General features: G+C 45.7%; 1 protein-coding gene across 1 annotated transcript in view; it reads left to right on the top strand.

Moving 5' to 3' along the window:
• Window positions 1-8,892: 8,892 nt before the first annotated feature.
• Window positions 8,893-18,366, top strand: part of wdr54 (WD repeat domain 54) — a 107,369-nt gene continuing 97,895 nt past the window's right edge. The window contains exons 1-2 of the mRNA XM_067978499.1: window positions 8,893-9,070; window positions 17,081-17,306. Of these exons, the coding sequence (XP_067834600.1) occupies window positions 17,082-17,306 (225 nt within the window). The 5' untranslated portion in view covers window positions 8,893-9,070; window position 17,081. The remainder of the gene's footprint in view (window positions 9,071-17,080; window positions 17,307-18,366) is intronic.

Below are 18,366 nucleotides of genomic sequence, written 5' to 3' on the forward strand. Positions count from 1 at the left end.
GAGATCCTGACACTGACCCACCCTGTGAGAGATCCTGACACTGACCCACCCTGTGAGAGATCCTGACACTGACCCACCCTGTGAGAGATCCTGACACTGACCCACCCTGTGAGAGATCCTGACACTGACCCACCCTGTGAGAGATCCTGACACTGACCCACCCTGTGAGAGATCCTGACACTGACCCACCCTGTGAGAGATCCTGACACTGACCCACCCTGTGAGAGATCCTGACACTGACCCACCCTGTGAGAGATCCTGACACTGACCCACCCTGTGAGAGATCCTGACACTGACCCACCCTGTGAGAGATCCTGACACTGACCCACCCTGTGAGAGATCCTGACACTGACCCACCCTGTGAGAGATCCTGACACTGACCCACCCTGTGAGAGATCCTGACACTGACCCACCCTGTGAGAGATCCTGACACTGACCCACCCTGTGAGAGATCCTGACACTGACCCACCCTGTGAGAGATCCTGACACTGACCCACCCTGTGAGAGATCCTGACACTGACCCACCCTGTGAGAGATCCTGACACTGACCCACCCTGTGAGAGATCCTGACACTGACCCACCCTGTGAGAGATCCTGACACTGACCCACCCTGTGAGAGATCCTGACACTGACCCACCCTGTGAGAGATCCTGACACTGACCCACCCTGTGAGAGATCCTGACACTGACCCACCCTGTGAGAGATCCTGACACTGACCCACCCTGTGAGAGATCCTGACACTGACCCACCCTGTGAGAGATCCTGACACTGACCCACCCTGTGAGAGATCCTGACACTGACCCACCCTGTGAGAGATCCTGACACTGACCCACCCTGTGAGAGATCCTGACACTGACCCACCCTGTGAGAGATCCTGACACTGACCCACCCTGTGAGAGATCCTGACACTGACCCACCCTGTGAGAGATCCTGACACTGACCCACCCTGTGAGAGATCCTGACACTGACCCACCCTGTGAGAGATCCTGACACTGACCCACCCTGTGAGAGATCCTGACACTGACCCACCCTGTGAGAGATCCTGACACTGACCCACCCTGTGAGAGATCCTGACACTGACCCACCCTGTGAGAGATCCTGACACTGACCCACCCTGTGAGAGATCCTGACACTGACCCACCCTGTGAGAGATCCTGACACTGACCCACCCTGTGAGAGATCCTGACACTGACCCACCCTGTGAGAGATCCTGACACTGACCCACCCTGTGAGAGATCCTGACACTGACCCACCCTGTGAGAGATCCTGACACTGACCCACCCTGTGAGAGATCCTGACACTGACCCACCCTGTGAGAGATCCTGACACTGACCCACCCTGTGAGAGATCCTGACACTGACCCACCCTGTGAGAGATCCTGACACTGACCCACCCTGTGAGAGATCCTGACACTGACCCACCCTGTGAGAGATCCTGACACTGACCCACCCTGTGAGAGATCCTGACACTGACCCACCCTGTGAGAGATCCTGACACTGACCCACCCTGTGAGAGATCCTGACACTGACCCACCCTGTGAGAGATCCTGACACTGACCCACCCTGTGAGAGATCCTGACACTGACCCACCCTGTGAGAGATCCTGACACTGACCCACCCTGTGAGAGATCCTGACACTGACCCACCCTGTGAGAGATCCTGACACTGACCCACCCTGTGAGAGATCCTGACACTGACCCACCCTGTGAGAGATCCTGACACTGACCCACCCTGTGAGAGATCCTGACACTGACCCACCCTGTGAGAGATCCTGACACTGACCCACCCTGTGAGAGATCCTGACACTGACCCACCCTGTGAGAGATCCTGACACTGACCCACCCTGTGAGAGATCCTGACACTGACCCACCCTGTGAGAGATCCTGACACTGACCCACCCTGTGAGAGATCCTGACACTGACCCACCCTGTGAGAGATCCTGACACTGACCCACCCTGTGAGAGATCCTGACACTGACCCACCCTGTGAGAGATCCTGACACTGACCCACCCTGTGAGAGATCCTGACACTGACCCACCCTGTGAGAGATCCTGACACTGACCCACCCTGTGAGAGATCCTGACACTGACCCACCCTGTGAGAGATCCTGACACTGACCCACCCTGTGAGAGATCCTGACACTGACCCACCCTGTGAGAGATCCTGACACTGACCCACCCTGTGAGAGATCCTGACACTGACCCACCCTGTGAGATATCCTGACACTGATCCACCCTGTGAGATATCCTGACACTGATCCACCCTGTGAGATATCCTGACACTGATCCACCCTGTGAGGTATCCTGACACTGATCCACCCTGTGAGGTATCCTGACACTGATCCACCCTGTGAGGTATCCTGACACTGATCCACCCTGTGAGGTATCCTGACACTGATCCACCCTGTGAGGTATCCTGACACTGATCCACCCTGTGAGGTATCCTGACACTGATCCACCCTGTGAGGTATCCTGACACTGATCCACCCTGTGAGGTATCCTGACACTGATCCACCCTGTGAGGTATCCTGACACTGATCCACCCTGTGAGGTATCCTGACACTGATCCACCCTGTGAGATATCCTGACACTGATCCACCCTGTGAGATATCCTGACACTGATCCACCCTGTGAGATATCCTGACACTGATCCACCCTGTGAGATATCCTGACAGTGATCCACCCTGAGATATACTGACACTGACCCACCCTGAGATATACTGACACTGACCCACCCTGTGAGATATCGTTGTATCATGTATCATTGTAGTGCATTGTGGGATGTGTATCATTAGTAATGTCCAGTGCACTGGGCAGGAGGTGTGGGGTGTGTACATCTACAAGAATGTCCAATGTACTTGAGGTGAGCGAAGGCATGGATGTTAGGGAACTTGGGGAAATAAATAGTGATGTCTTGAGGAGTGTACATATTACAGAGAGGGAGGTGCTGGAAGTCTTAACGCGCATCAAGGTAGATAAATCTCCGGGACCTGATGAAATGTATCCCAGGACGTTATGGGAGGTTAGGGAGGAAATTGCGGGTCCCCTAGCAGAGATATTTGAATCATCCACCGCTACAGGTGAGGTGCCTGAAGATTGGAGGGTAGCAAATGTTGTGCCTTTGTTTAAGAAGGGCGGCAGGGAAAAGCCTGGGAACTACAGACCAGTGAGCCTGACATCTGTAGTGGGTAAGTTGTTAGAGGGTATTCTGAGGGACAGGATCTACAGGCATTTGGAGAGGCAGGGACTGATTAGGAACAGTCAGCATGGTTTTGTGAGAGGAAAATCTTGTCTCACAAATTTGATTGAGTTTTTTGAAGGGGTAACCAAGAAGATAGATGAGGGCTGTGCAGTAGACGTGGTCTACATGGACTTCAGCAAAGCCTTTGACAAGGTACCGCATGGTAGGTTGTTACATAAGGTTAAACCTCACTGGATCCAAGGTGAGGTAGCCAATTGGATACAAAATTGGATTGACGACAGAAGACAGAGGGTGGTTGTAGAGGGTTGTTTTTCAAACTGGAGGCCTGTGACCAGCGGTGTGCCTCAGGGATCGGTGCTGGGTCCGCTGTTATTTGTTATTTATATTAATGATTTGGATGAGAATTTAGGAGGCATGGTTAGTAAGTTTACAGATGACACCAAGATTGGTGGCATTGTGGACAGTGAAGAAGGTTATCTAGGATTGCAACGGGATCTTGATAAATTGGGCCAGTGGGCCGATGAATGGCAGATGGAGTTTAATTTAGATAAATGTGAGGTGATGCATTTTGGTAGATCGAATCGGGCCAGGACCTACTCCATTAATGGTAGGGCGTTGGGGAGAGTTATAGAACAAAGAGATCTGGGAGTACAGATTCATAGCTCCTTGAAAGTGGAGTCACAGGTGGATAGGGTGGTGAAGAAGGCATTCAGCATGCTTGGTTTCATTGGTCAGAACATTGAATACAGGAGTTGGGATGTCTTGTTGAAGTTGTACAAGACATTAGTAAGGCCACACTTGGAATACTGTGTACAGTTCTGGTCACCCTATTATAGAAAGGATATTATTAAACTAGAAAGAGTGCAGAAAAGATTTAGTAGGATGCTACTGGGACTTGATGGTTTGACTTATAGGGAGAGGTTAGATAGACTGGGACTTTTTTCCCTGGATAGTAGGAGGTTTAGGGGTGATCTTATAGAAGTCTATAAAATAATGAGGGGCATAGATAAGGTAGATAGTCAAAATCTTTTCCCAAAGGTAGGGGAGTCTATAACGAGGGGGCATAGATTTAAGGTGAGAGGGGAGAGATACAAAAGGGTCCAGAGGGGCAATTTTTTCACTCAAAGGGTGGTGAGTGTCTGGAACGAGCTGCCTGAGGCAGTAGTAGAGGCGGATACAATTTTGTCTTTTAAAAAGCATTTGGACAGTTACATGGGTAAGATGGGTATAGAGGGATATGGGCCAAGTGCAGGCAATTGGGACTAGCTTAGTGGTATAAACTGGGCGACATGGACATGTTGGGCCGAAGGGCGTGTTTCCATGTTGTAACTTCTATGATTCTATGATATACGTGGGCACATTGGAAAATGTGTAGGCCATTCAGTCCCTCGAGCCTGATCCGCCATTCAATGAGATCATGGCTGATCTGTGACCTAAATCCATATATCCGCCGTAGCCCCATATCCCTTAATACCTTTGATTACCAAAAATCTACCAATCTCTGATTTAAAGTTAACACTTGAGCTGGCATCAACTGCCATTTGCGGAAGAGTTCCAAACTTCTTCCACCCTTTGCGTGTAGAAGTGTTTCCTAACTTCATTCCTGAAAGTCCTGGCTCTAATTTTTAGGCTATGCCCCTCGTCCTAGACTCCCCATCCAGCAGAAACAGTTTCTGTCTATCAGTTCCCCTTAATATCTTGAAAACTTCGATCAAATCACCCCTTAATCTTCAAAATTCTAGGGAATACAACCCTAGTTTGTGTAATCTAACCCTTGGAGTCCAGATATCATTCTAGTAAATCTACGCTGTACTCCCTCCAAGGCCAATATATCCTTCCTAAGGTGTTGCTCACAATACTCCAGGTGTGGTCTAACCAGGGCTTTGTATAGCTGTAGCATAATTTCTACCCCCTTGTATCTCATCCTCTAGATATAAAGGCCAGCATTCCATTAGTCTTTTCGATTATTTTCTGTGCCTGTCCATGACATTTTAATGATCTATGTACATGGACGCCTCAGTCTCTTTGGACCTTCACTGTTTCGAGCTTTTCACCATTTAGAAAGTACTCTGATCTATCCTTTTAGGTCCAAAGTGGATGACCTCACACTTGCCTATATTGAAATCCATTTTCCACTGTTTTGCCCATTCTCTTAATCTATTAATATCTCTCTGTAATTTTATGCTTCCATCTGCACAGGTGCAGAAAATAATCAAAAAGGCTATTGGAATGCTGGCCTTTATATCTAGAGGACTAGAGAACAAGGGGGCAGAAGTTATGCTGCAGCTATACAAAACCCTGGTTAGACCGCACCTGGAGTACTGTGAGCAGTTCTGGGCACCGCACCTTCGGAAGGACATATTGGCCTTGGAGGGAGTGCAGCGTAGGTTTACTGGAATGATACCCGGACTTATGAGGAGAGATTACACAAATTGGGGTTGTATTCTCTAGAGTTTAGAAGGTTAAGGGGTGATCTGATCGAAGTTTATAAGATATTAAGGGGAACAGATAGGGTGGATAGAGAGAAACTATTTCCGCTGGTTGGGGATTCTAGGAGTAGGGGGCACAGTCTAAAAATTAGAGCCAGACCTTTCAGGAGCGAGATTAGAAAACATTTCTACACACAAAGGGTGGTAGAAGTTTGGAACTCTCTTCCGCAAACGGCAATTGATACTAGCTCAATTGCTAAATTTAAATCTGAGATAGATAGCTTTTTGGCAACCAAAGGTATTAAGGGATCTGGGCCAAAGACAGGTATATGGAGTTAGATCACAGATCAGCCATGATTTTAGCAAATGGCGGAGCAGGCACGAGGGGCTGAATGGCCTACTCCTGTTCCTATGTTTCTCTGTTCCTATCTCCACTGCTTACAATGCTGCCTATTTTTGTGTCATCGGCAAACTTGGATATGTGGCTCTCTATCCCGTCATCTAAGTTGTTAATAAATACAGTGAATAGTTGAGGCCCCAACACAGATCCCCATGGGACACCACTAGTCACATCCTGCCAATTTGAGTACCTGCCCATTTTCCCTACTCTCTGTCTCCTGCTGCTCAGCCAATTCCCTAACCAGGTCAATAATTTGTCCTCAATTCCATGGGCTTTAACTTTAGCTAACAATCTCTTATGAGGGACTTTATTGAATGCCTTGTGGAAGTCCATATAAATAACATCCATAGACATTCCCCTGTCCACTACTTTAGTCACCTCTTCAAAAAATTCAATCAGGTTCATCAGGCATGACCTACCCTTTACAAATCCATGCTGGCTCGCTCTGATCAGCTGAAAATTTTCAATGTGTTCAATCACTCTATCCTTAATTAAAGACTCTAATAATTTCCCGACAACAGATATTAGGCTAACTGGTCTATAATTTCCTGGTTTCCCCTCTCACCTTTCTTAAATAGCGGAGTGACATGCAATTTTCCAGTCTAAAGGAATGGTTCCTGAATCAAGAGAACTTTGGAAGATTATAGTTAGGGCATCTGCAATGTTCTCACCTACCTCCTTTAAACTCCTTGGATGGAAACCATCTGGTCTTGGGAATTTGTCACTCTTTAGCACCATTGTTTTCTTCATTAGTGTTAATTTGCTTACGTTAATTATGGTGAGTCCCCGTCTCAGATTCAAAATTCGTTACCTTGGGGTGTCCAGCATGCTATCCTCTTCCTCTATTGTAAATACTGACTCAAAGTAATTATAAGAACATGAGAAATTGGAGCTGGAGTAGGCCATACGGCCTCTCGAGCTTGCTCCGCCATTCAATAAGATCACAGCTGATTATCAACCTCAACTCCACTTTCCCGCCCGATCCCCATATCCCTTGATTCCCTTAGTGTCCAAATAGCCATCAATCTCAGCCTTGAAGATATTCAATGACTGAGCATCCACAGCACTCTGGGGTAGAGAATTCCAAAGATTCACAACCCTCTGAGTGTAGAAACGTTTCCTCATCTCAATCCTAAATGGCCGACCCCTTATCTTGAGACTATGACCTCTAGTTCTCGACTCTCCAGCCAGGGGAAACAGCCTCTCACCACCTACCCTGTCAAGTCCTCTAAGAATTTTATATGTTTCAATGCGATTACTTCTCATTCTTCTAGACTCCAGAGAGTATTGGCCCATTCTACTCAATCTGTCCTCAGAGGACAACCCTCTCATCCCAGGAATTAATCCAGTGAATCTTTGTTGCACCTCCTCTCAGGCAAGTATATCCTTCCTTAGGTAAGGAGACCAAAACTGTACACAGTACTCCAGGTGTGGTCTCGCCAGAGCTCTACATAATTGCAGCAAGATCTCCTTACTCTTGTACTCCAACCCCCTCACAATAAAGGCTAACATATCTTTTTCTTCCTAATTGCTTGCTGTACCTGCATGTTAACTTTCTGTGATTCGTGTACAAAGCCACCCAAATCCCTCTAACTACCAACATTTCTTAGTCTCTCACCTTCGAAAAATGTAAGGAGTTGCACAACACCAGGTTATAGTCCAACAGCTTTATTTGAAATCACAAGCTTTTGGAGCTTTGCTGCTTCGTCAGGTGAGGAGGAGCAAAGCTCCGAAAGCTTGTGATTTCAAATAAAGCTGTTGGACTATATCCTGGTGTTGTGCAACTCCTTACATTTGTCCACCTCAGTCCATCACCGGCATCTCCACATCATGGCTTCTAAAAATCAGTCTGTTTCTCCATCCTTCCTACCAATAATTTCACATTTCCTCACATTATACTCCATCTGCTACCTTCTCGCCCACTCATTTAACCTGTCCATAAACCTTTGCAGCCTCTTTGTGTCCTCCTCACATCTTGACTAACTTGATTGAATTTTTTGAGGAGGTAAGAAGGAGGGCCGATGAGGGTAGTGCATTTGATGTAGTCTACATGGATTTTAGCAAGGCTTTTGATAAGGACCCACATGGCAGACTGGTCAAAAAAGTACAAGCTCACGGGATCCAAGGGAGAGTGGCTAGTTGGATCCAAAATTGGCTCAGTGGAAGCAAAGGGTAATGGTCGACGGGTGTTTTTGTGAATGGAAGGCTGTTTCCAGTGGGGTTCCACGGGGCTCAGTACTAGGTTCCTTGCTTTTTGTGATATATATTAATGATTTGGACTTAAATGTAGGGGGCGTGATTAAGAAGTTTGCAACTGTTACAAAAATTGTCCATGTGGTTGATAGAATCATAGAAGTTACAACATGGAAACAGGCCCTTCGGCCCAACATGTCCATGTCGCCAAGTTTATACCACTAAGCTAGTCCCAATTGCCTGCACTTGGCCCATATCCCTCTATACCCATCTTACCCATGTAACTGTCCAAATGCTTTTTAAAAGACAAAATTGTACCCGCCTCTACTGCTGCCTCTGGCAGCTCGTTCCAGACACTCACCACCCTTTGAGTGAAAAAATTGCCCCTCTGGCCCCTTTTGTATCTCTCCCCTCTCACCTTAAATCTATGCCCCCTCGTTATAGACTCCCCTACCTTTGGGAAAAGATTTTGACTATCGACCTTATCTATGCCCCTCATTATTTTATAGACTTCTATAAGATCACCCCTTAACCTCCTACTCTCCAGGGAAAAAAGTCCCAGTCTGTCTAACCTCTCCCTGTAAGTCAAACCATCAAGTCCCGGTAGCATCCTAGTAAATCTTTTCTGCACTCTTTCTAGTTTAATAATATCCTTTCTATAATAGGGTGACCAGAACTGTACACAGTACTCCAAGTGTGGCCTCACCAATGCCCTGTACAACTTCAACAAGACATCCCAACTCCTGCATTCAATGTTCTGACCAATGAAACCAAGCATGCTGAATGCCTTCTTCAGCATGTGAGGAGGAAAGCTGTTGACTGCAGGAAGATATCAATGGACTGGTCAGGTGAGCAGAAAAGTGGCAAATGGAGTTCAATCCAGAGAAGTGTGAGGTAATACATTTGGGAAGGACAAACCAGGCAAAGGAGTAGACAACAATAGAAAACAGCTGAGTGCACTGGATACAGCAAAGGCTATGGGTCCAGACAACATCCCAGCTGTAGTGCTGAAGACTTGTGCTCCAGAACTAGCTGCGCCTCTAGCCAAGCTGTTCCAGTACAGCGACAACACTGGCATCTACCTGACAATGTGGAAAATTGCCCATAGAAAGCAGGACAAATCCAATCCGGCCAATTACCACCCCATCAGTCTACTCTCAATCATCAGCAAAGTGATGGAAGGTGTCATCAACAGTGGTATCAAGCGGCACTTACTCACCAAGAACCTGCTCACCGATGCTCAGTTTGGGTTCCGCCAGGACCAGTCGGCTCCAGATCTCGTTACAGCCTTGGTCCAAATATGGACAAAAGAGCTGAATTCCAGAGGTGAGGTGAGAGTGACTGCCCTTGACATCAAGGCAGCATTTGACTGAGTGTGGCACCAAGGAGCCCTAGTAAAATTGAAGTCAATGGGAATCAGGGGGAAAACTCTCCAATGGCTGGAGTCATACCGAGCACAAAGGAAGATGGTAGTGGTTGTTGGAGGCCAATCATCTCAGCCCCAGGACATTTCTGCAGGAGTTCCCCAGGGCAGTGTCCGAGGCCCAACCATCTTCAGCTGCTTCATCAATGACCTTCCCTCCATCATAAGGTCAGAAATGGGGATGTTCGCTGATGATTGCACAGTGTTCAGTTCCACTGGACCAGCCATATAAATACTGTGGCTACAAGAGCAGGTCAGAGTCTGGGTATTCTGTGGCGAATGACTCACCTCCTGACTCCCCAAAGCCTTTCCACCATCTACAAGCCACAAGTCAGGAGTGTGATGGAATACTGTCCACTTGCCTGGATGAGTGCAGCTGCAACAACACTCAAGAAGCTCGACACCATCCAGGACAAAGCAGCCCGCTTGATTGGCACCCCAGCCACCACCCTAAACATTCACTCCCTTCACCACCGACGCACAGTAGTTGCAGTGTGTACCATCCACAGGATGCACTGCAGCAACTCGCCAAGGCTTCTTCGACAGCACCTCCCAAACCCGCGACCTCTACCACCTAGAAGGACAAGGGCAGCAGGCACATGGGAACAACACCACCTGCACGTTCCCCACCAAGTCACACACCATCCCGACTTGGAAATATATCGCCGTTCCTTCATCGTCGCTGGGTCAAAATCCTGGAACTCCCTTCCTAACAGCACTGTGGGAGAACCTTCACCACACGGACTGCAGCGGTTCAAGAAGGCGGCTCACCACCACCTTCTCAAGGGCAATTAGGGATGGGCAGTAAATACTGGCCTCGCCAGTGACGCCCACATCCCATGAACGAATATAAAAAAAAAATCGCAACCCCTCAAATAATGAAGCAGTCCGAGCCCGCATGCAGCAAGACCTGGACAACATCCAGGCTTAGGCTCATGAGTGGCAAGTAACATTTGTGCTAGACAAGTGCCAGGCAATGACCATCTCCAACAAGAGAGAGTCTAACCACCTCCCCTTGATACTCAACGGCATTATCATCGCCGAATCCCCCACCATCAACATCCTGGGGGTCACCATTGACCAGAAACTGAACTGGACCAGCCATATAAATACTGTGGCTACAAGAGCAGGTCAGAGGCTGGGTATTCTGCGGCGAGTGACTCACCTCCTGACTCCCCATAGCCTTTCCACCATCTACAAGGCACAAGTCAGGAGTTTGATGGAATACTCTCCACTTGCCTGGATGAGTGCAGCTCCAACAACACTCAAGAAGCTCGACACCATCCAGGACAAACAGCCCGCTTGATTGGCACCCCATCCACCACCCTAAATATTCACTCCCTTCACCACTGGCGCACAGTTGCTGCAGTGTGTACCATCCACAGGATGCACTGCAGCAACTTGCCAAGGCTTCTTCGACAGCACCTCCCAAACCCGCGACCTTTACCACCTAGAAGGACAAGAGCAGCAGGCACATAGGAACAACACGACCTGCACGTTCCCCTCCAAGTCACACACCATCCCGACTTGGAAATATATCGCCGTTCCTTCATCATCGCTGGGTCAAAATCCTGGAACTCCCTTCCTAACAGCACTGTGGGAGAACCTTCACCACATGGACTGCAGCGGTTCAAGAAGGTGGCTCACCACCTCCTTCTCAAGGGCAATTAGGGATGGGCAATTAATGCTGGCCTCGCCAGCAACACCCACATCCCATGAACGAATAAAAAGAAAAAAAATGGGACGATATTGAGAGGTGTAGAGGAAGTGAGGGACCTTGGGGTGGATGTCCACAGATCCCTGAAGGTAGCAGGACAGGTAGATAAGGTGGTTAAGAAGGCATACTTTCCTTTATTAGCTGAGGCATAGAATATAAGAACAGGGAGGTTATACTGGAACTGTATAAAACATTGGTTAGACCACAGCTTGAGTACTGTGTACAGTTCTGGTCACCATATTACAGGAAGGGTGTAATTGCACAAGAGAGGGTACAGAGGAGATTTACGAGGATGTTGCTAGGACTGGAGAATTTTAGCTATGAGGACAGATTGGATTGGCTGGGGTTGTTCTCTTTGGAACAGAGGAGGCTGAGGGGAGATTTAATTGAGGTGTACAAAATTATGAGGGGCCTAGATAGAGTGGACAGGAAGGACCTATTTCCCTTAGCGGAGGGGTCAATAACCAGGGGGCATGGATTTAAAGTAATTGGTCGAAGGATTAGAGGGAAGCTGAGGAAAAACTTTTTCACCCAGAGGGTAGTGGGGGTCTGGAACTCACTGCCTGAAAGGGTGGTAGAGGCAGAAACCCTCGACTCATTTTAAAAAGTACCTGGATGTGCATCTGAAGTGTCGTGAGCTATGGACCAAGTGCTAGAAAGTGGGATTGGGCTGGGTGGCTCATTTTTGGCCGATGTGGACACAATGAGCCGAATGGCCTCCTTCTGTGCCGTACATTTTCTATGATTCTATGATTCTCCTTTCCCATCTAGCTTTGTATCCTCAGCAAACTTGGATACGTTATACTTGGTCCCCTCATCTAAGTCATTGATATATATTGTAAACAGCTGAGGCCCAAGCTCTGATCCTTGGGACACCCCACTAGTTACAACCTGCCAACCCGAAAATGAGCCGTTTATTCCTATTCTCCGTTTTCTGTACGTTAACCAATCCTCAATCCATGCTAATATATCACCCCCAATCCCACGAACCCTAATCTTGTGTAACAACCTCTTGTGTGGCACCTTATTGAATGTCTTTTGAAAATCCAAATATATTACATCCTCTGGTTCCCACTTATCTACCCTGCTAGTTACATCCTCAAAACACTCTAATAAATTTATTAAACATGATTTCCCTTTCGTCTTGACTTTGCCTAATCATATTATGATTTTCTAAGTGCCGTGTTACAACGTCCTTAATAATAAATTCTATCATTTTCCCTACTACTGATGTTAGGCTAACTGGCCTGTCTTTCCCTGTTTTCTCTCTCCCTCCTTGAATAGCGGGGTGACATTTTCTTCCTTCCAATCCACGGGGACCGTTATAGAATCTCGGGAACTCTGGAAGATCAAAACCAATGCATCCGCTATCTCTGAAGCCACCTCTTTTCGAACTCTAGGATATAGGCCATCAGGTCCAGGGGATTTGTCGGCTTTTAGTCCCATTAATTCCTCCAGTACTTTTTCTTTACTAATATTAATTACTTTAAGTTCCTCACTCTTGTTAGACCCTTGGTTCCCCACTATTTCTGGTATGTTTTTTGTGTCTTCTACTGTGAAGACAGATACAAAATATTTGTTATGTCTCTGCCATTTCCTTATTCCCCATTATAATTTCTCCTGTCTCAGCCTGTAAGGGACCAACATTTATGTTCGCTGCACTCTTCCTTATTATATACTTGTAGAAGCTCTTACAATCTGTTTTTACATTTCTTGCTCATTTACTCTCATTCCATTTTCTCCCTCTTTATATCAATTTATTGGTCATCCTTTGCTGGTTTTGAAAACCCTCCCAATCTTCAGGCTTACTACTCTTTTTTAGCAACATTGTAAGCTTCTTCATTTAATCTAATACTATCCTTAACTTCTCTCGGTAGCCACAGTTGGATCATTTTTCTCAGAGTTTTTATTGCTCAAGTGACTGTATATTCATTGAGAATCATAAATTATTTCTTTAAAATGTTTACCATTTCTTAGCTACCGTCATATCTTTTAATCTAATTTCCCAATTTACCTGAGCCAACTTGCCCCTCATACCTATGTAATTGGCTTTATTTAAATTTAAGACCCTAGTTTCAGACATATTGTTCGAGAAAACTGTCTCGAATGCATTCCATTAATTTGTCCTCCAAACTCCTTTTGCCGATTTGCTTTGCCCAGTCTATATGAAGACTAAAGTCCCCCGTAATTATTGCATTACCCTTGATACATGTTACTCTAATTTCCTGACTTATACTCTGTCCAACACTATAATTACTGTCAGGGGGCCTGTAAACTACTCCCACCAGTGTTTTCTGCCCCATGTTATTTCTTAGCTCCACCCAGACTGATTCTACATCTTGATTTTCTGAGCTAAGATCCTTTCTCACCACTGTCTTTATCTCATCCTTTATTATCAGCCCCACCCCCTTTTCCATTCTTCCTGTCTTTTCTCAAAGTCAAGTACCCTGGAATATTTAGTTCCCAACCACGTCTCCGTAATGGCTACTAGATCAAACCCATTTATTCCTATTTGTACCATTAATTTATATATCTTGTTACGAATGCTTCGTGCATTCTGATGGAGCGCCTTTAATTTTAACTTTTTATTATTTTTCCCTGATGTGACCTTATTCACTAATGCCCCATTACCTTTCTTCAACTCTCTGTCCCTTCCTGACACTCTGCTTGTTTTCACCCAGATCGCTACTCTGCTCTACAGGCTTGACTTTTCTTTTTAGACCTATAAATTTACCCTTACATGAACCCTCCGCCCACCCCCCCCCCTTATTAGTTTAAAGTCCTATATACCACTCTAGTTTTTCGATTCGCCAGAACCCTGGTCCCAGCCCGGTTTAAGTGGAACCCGTCCCAATGGAACAGCTCCCTCCTTCCCCAATACTGGTGTCAATGCCCCATGAATTGAAACCCCTGCTTCCCACACCACTCTTTCAGCCACGCATTTAACCATCTAATTTGTTTGTCCCTAATTTGCGTGTGGCTCAGGTAGTAATCCAGAGATTATTACCTTTGAGGTTCTGCTTTTTAACACGTCCACCATTTCCTTATTTTCATTTACAATATCACCATTATCAGTTTTTAAGGGGCCCACATTGCTCTTGACCACCCTCTTTTACCTAATATAATTGTAAACATTTTTTGTGTTGATTTTGATATCCCTTGCAAGTTTCTTTTCATACTCCCTTTTTGTAGCTATCTGTTTTGTCATCCTTTGCTGTTCTTTGTATCTCTCCCAGTCACCAGGATCTGTGCTATTTTTTGCATTTTTATATGCTTTTTCTTTTAGTTTTAAGTTGTCCCTTACCTCTTTTATTGTCCAAGGCTGTTTTTTTTTGGCAAGTAGTGCTCTTGCCCCTTAGGGATATAAACTAGTTCTGTATCAGGTTAAAGCCAGAAGGTAAGGAAAGGACTGTTGGGGCCAACAGATAAATGTCATATTGATCACATCAACTCTTATGTGGCAAACTTGCGTTATTTTCTCTGTAGTCGGTTCAGAATTGACTTACTGTACACCCGTTCTCCCACTGTGCCTAATTTGTAGATAGTAACCGGAGTGTGTGGGGCTGAGGATCCCAATCAGTCGGGTGTGTTTCTCCACCAACCACCAGAAGGGATAGTTATTTATCACAACGGTCGTCCCTACGGTTATGAAGAGACACGAGATACTGGGACTATTTCTGCTGGAACAGAGAAGGCGAAGAGGGGATTTAGTAGAGTTTTGATAGGGAATAGGGAAAAACGGTTTCCTCTGGTTGGAGAATCAGTGACGAGGAGCCATCAATTTAAAATTGGCACAAAGAGAATAAGGAGAGAGATTAGGAGAAATTTCTTTACACAGCGGGTTGTTGGAGCATGGAATGGTTTACCACAGGGAGTGGTTGAGGCAAAGACCATTGCATCTTTTAAAGGAAAATTGGATAAATTTTTGAAGCAGTGGAAGATACAGGGTGTGGGGAGAAAGCGGGACAGTGGGATTAGATTGGGATTGATACAGGGCTATGGGGAGAATGCAGGCAGTGGGATTAGTTTGGGGATTGATACAGGGTGTGGGGAGAAAGCGGGACAGTGGGATTAGTTTGGGGATTGATACAGGGCTATGGGGAGAGAGCAGGACAGTGGGATTAGTTTCTAGCAAAGAGCTGGCACAGACATGATCATAGAATCATAGAATGATACAGCACAGATGGAGGCCATTCGGCCCATCGTACCTGTGTCGGTTCTTTGAAAGAGCTATCCAATTATTCCCACTCCCCTGCCCTTTCCTCATAGTCCTGCAAGTTTTTTCACTTCAAGTATTTATCTAATTCCCTTTTGAAAGTTATTATTGAATCTGCTTCCTACATCCTTTCAGGCAGCGCATTCCAGATCATAACAACTCGCTGCGTAAAATTTTTATTCCTCACGTCGCCTCTAGTTCTTTTGCCAATTACCTTAAATCTGTGTCCTCTGGTTACCGACCCTTCTACCACTGGAAATAGTTTCACCTTATTTACTCCATCAAAACACTTCCTGATTTTGAACACCTCTATCTAATCTCCCCTCAACCTTCTCTGTTCTAAGGAGAACGACCCCAGATTCTCCAGTCTCTCCACGTAACTGAAGTCCCTCATCCCTGGTACCATTCGAGTAAATCTCCTTGATATCATTCCTAAAGTGTGGTGCCCAGGATTGGATACAATACTCCAGCTGAGACCTAACCAGTGTTTTATAAAGGTTTAGCATAACTTCCTTGCTTTAGTACTCTATGCCTCTATTTATAAAGCCAAGGATGCCCTGTGCTTTTTTAACGGCCTTCTCAACTTCATGAAGTGTTTTGATGTAGTAAATAAGGTGAAACTATTTCCAGTGGTAGAAGGGTCGGTAACCAGAGGACACGGATTTAAGGTAATTGACAAAAGAACTAGAGGCGACATGAGGAATAAAAATTTTACGCAGCGAGTTGTTATGATCTGGAATGCGCTGCCTGAAAGGATGTAGGAAGCAGATTCAATAATAACTTTCAAAAGGGAATTAGATAAATACTTGAAGTGAAAAAACTTGCAGGACTATGAGGAAAGGGCAGGGGAGTGGGAATAATTGGATAGCTCTTTCAACTTGTCCTGCCACCTTCAAAGATTTGTGTACATACACCCCCAGTCTCTCTGTTCCTGTACTCTCTTTAAAATTGTATCATTTTGTTTATATTGCCTTTCTTCATTCTTCCTACCAAAATGAATCACTTCACACTTCTCTGTGTTAAATTTCATCTGCCATGTGTCTGCCCATTTCACCAGTCTGTTTGTGTCCTCCTGAAATCTGTTACTATCCTCATCACTGTTTACTAGATTTCCGAGTTTCATGTCATCTGCAAACTTTGAAATTATACCCTCTATACCCAAGTCCAGGTCATTAATATATATCAAAAAGAGCAGTGGTCCTAATATTGACCCCTGGGAAACACCACTGCACACTTCCTTCCAGTCTGAAAAACAACCCTTCACCACTACTCTCTGCTTTCTGTCCCATAGCCAACTTTGTATCCATACAGACACTGCCCCTTTAATCCTATGGGCTTCAATTTTGCTAACAGGTCTATTATGTGGTAGTTTATCAAATGCCTTTTGAAAGTCCATATACACAACATCAACCACACTACCCTCATCCGTTACTTCATGGGCTGAATGTCCTCCTTCTGCGCTGTGAACCTATTTTACCAAAAGGAAGATTTTTTTTTTGCAGGATGTACAAGAAGGAGAAGAGCATTCAGATTAAGAGCAGCGCCTCTGCTCTCTACAACAACCTTAGCATCCTGCCTATCACTGATAAGAACCTCACCTACTTTGCTGTCATCCATGGCAGCATGGTGAACATGGTGAGCGCCTCGACCGACGGACTGAACTTCTCACACAGGCAGCTGCAGTCCAAGGAGGGAGGCATGGTACATGGCACTTCCTTAATCATGCAGGTAAGGGAGGTCTGGTTACGTTGCTAGTGGGGACAATGAGATCTCACAAACCAGTGTCCTTTCTCCTCTCAAAAACAGACTGGGCCAAGGGGTAAATGAAGGTCCTCGGTCTGTACTGGGGGAGCTGGATAGTGTGAGCTCACTCCTTCATCTCACCCTATCAGCATATCCTTCCATTTCTTTCTCCCTCATGTGTTTATTCAGCTGTCCCTTAAATGTATCTATGCTATTTGCCTCAACTACTCCTTGTGGTAGTGAGTTCTACATTTTAACCACTTTGAGTAAAGAAGTTTCTCCTGAATTCCTATTGGATTTATTAGTGACTATCTTATATTTATGGCCCCTAGTTTTGGACTTCCCCACAAGTGGAAACATCGTCTCTACGTCTATCCTATCAAACCTTTCATAATTTTAAAGACCTCTATCAGGTCATCTCTCATTCTTCACTTTTCTAGAGAAAAGAGCCCCAGCCTGTTCTGTCTTTTCTGATTGTTATAACCTCGCATTTCTGATATCATCCTTGCAAATCTTCTTTGCACTTTCTCCAATGCTTCCATGTTATTTTTATTTACTGAAATCAGTTTTACAAATTTCGCAACCTCTGGGATAACCATGAGGCTGCAATATCCAAATGTTTCTAGTCCCAACAAGGAAGGGGGCATTGCTGTGGGTCTGAGAAATGTTGAGGCAAATAAATGATGTTAGATTGGGAGAACAATTGGGACATAGCAATCACAATATAGTTAGGTTGAATGTAAGAATAGGGGTATGGTAGTATAGTGGTTATGTTAGTGGAGTAGTAATCCAGAGAACGTGAGTTCAAATCCCATCATAGAATGGTTACAGTACAGAAGGAGGCCATTTAGCCCATCAAGCCCGTGCCGGCTCTTTGTAAGAGCAATCCAGTTAGTCCCATTCCCCCACTCTTTCCCCATAGCCCTGCAAATTTTTTTTTCTTTAGGTATTTATCCAATTCCTTTTTAAAAGCCACGATTGAATCTGCCTCCACCACTCCCTCAGGCAGTGCATTCCAGATCCTAGCCACTCGCTGTGTAAAGCT

Source organism: Heptranchias perlo, unplaced genomic scaffold (genome assembly GCF_035084215.1).
Source record: "Heptranchias perlo isolate sHepPer1 unplaced genomic scaffold, sHepPer1.hap1 HAP1_SCAFFOLD_303, whole genome shotgun sequence".
NCBI classification, from domain to species: domain Eukaryota; kingdom Metazoa; phylum Chordata; class Chondrichthyes; order Hexanchiformes; family Hexanchidae; genus Heptranchias; species Heptranchias perlo.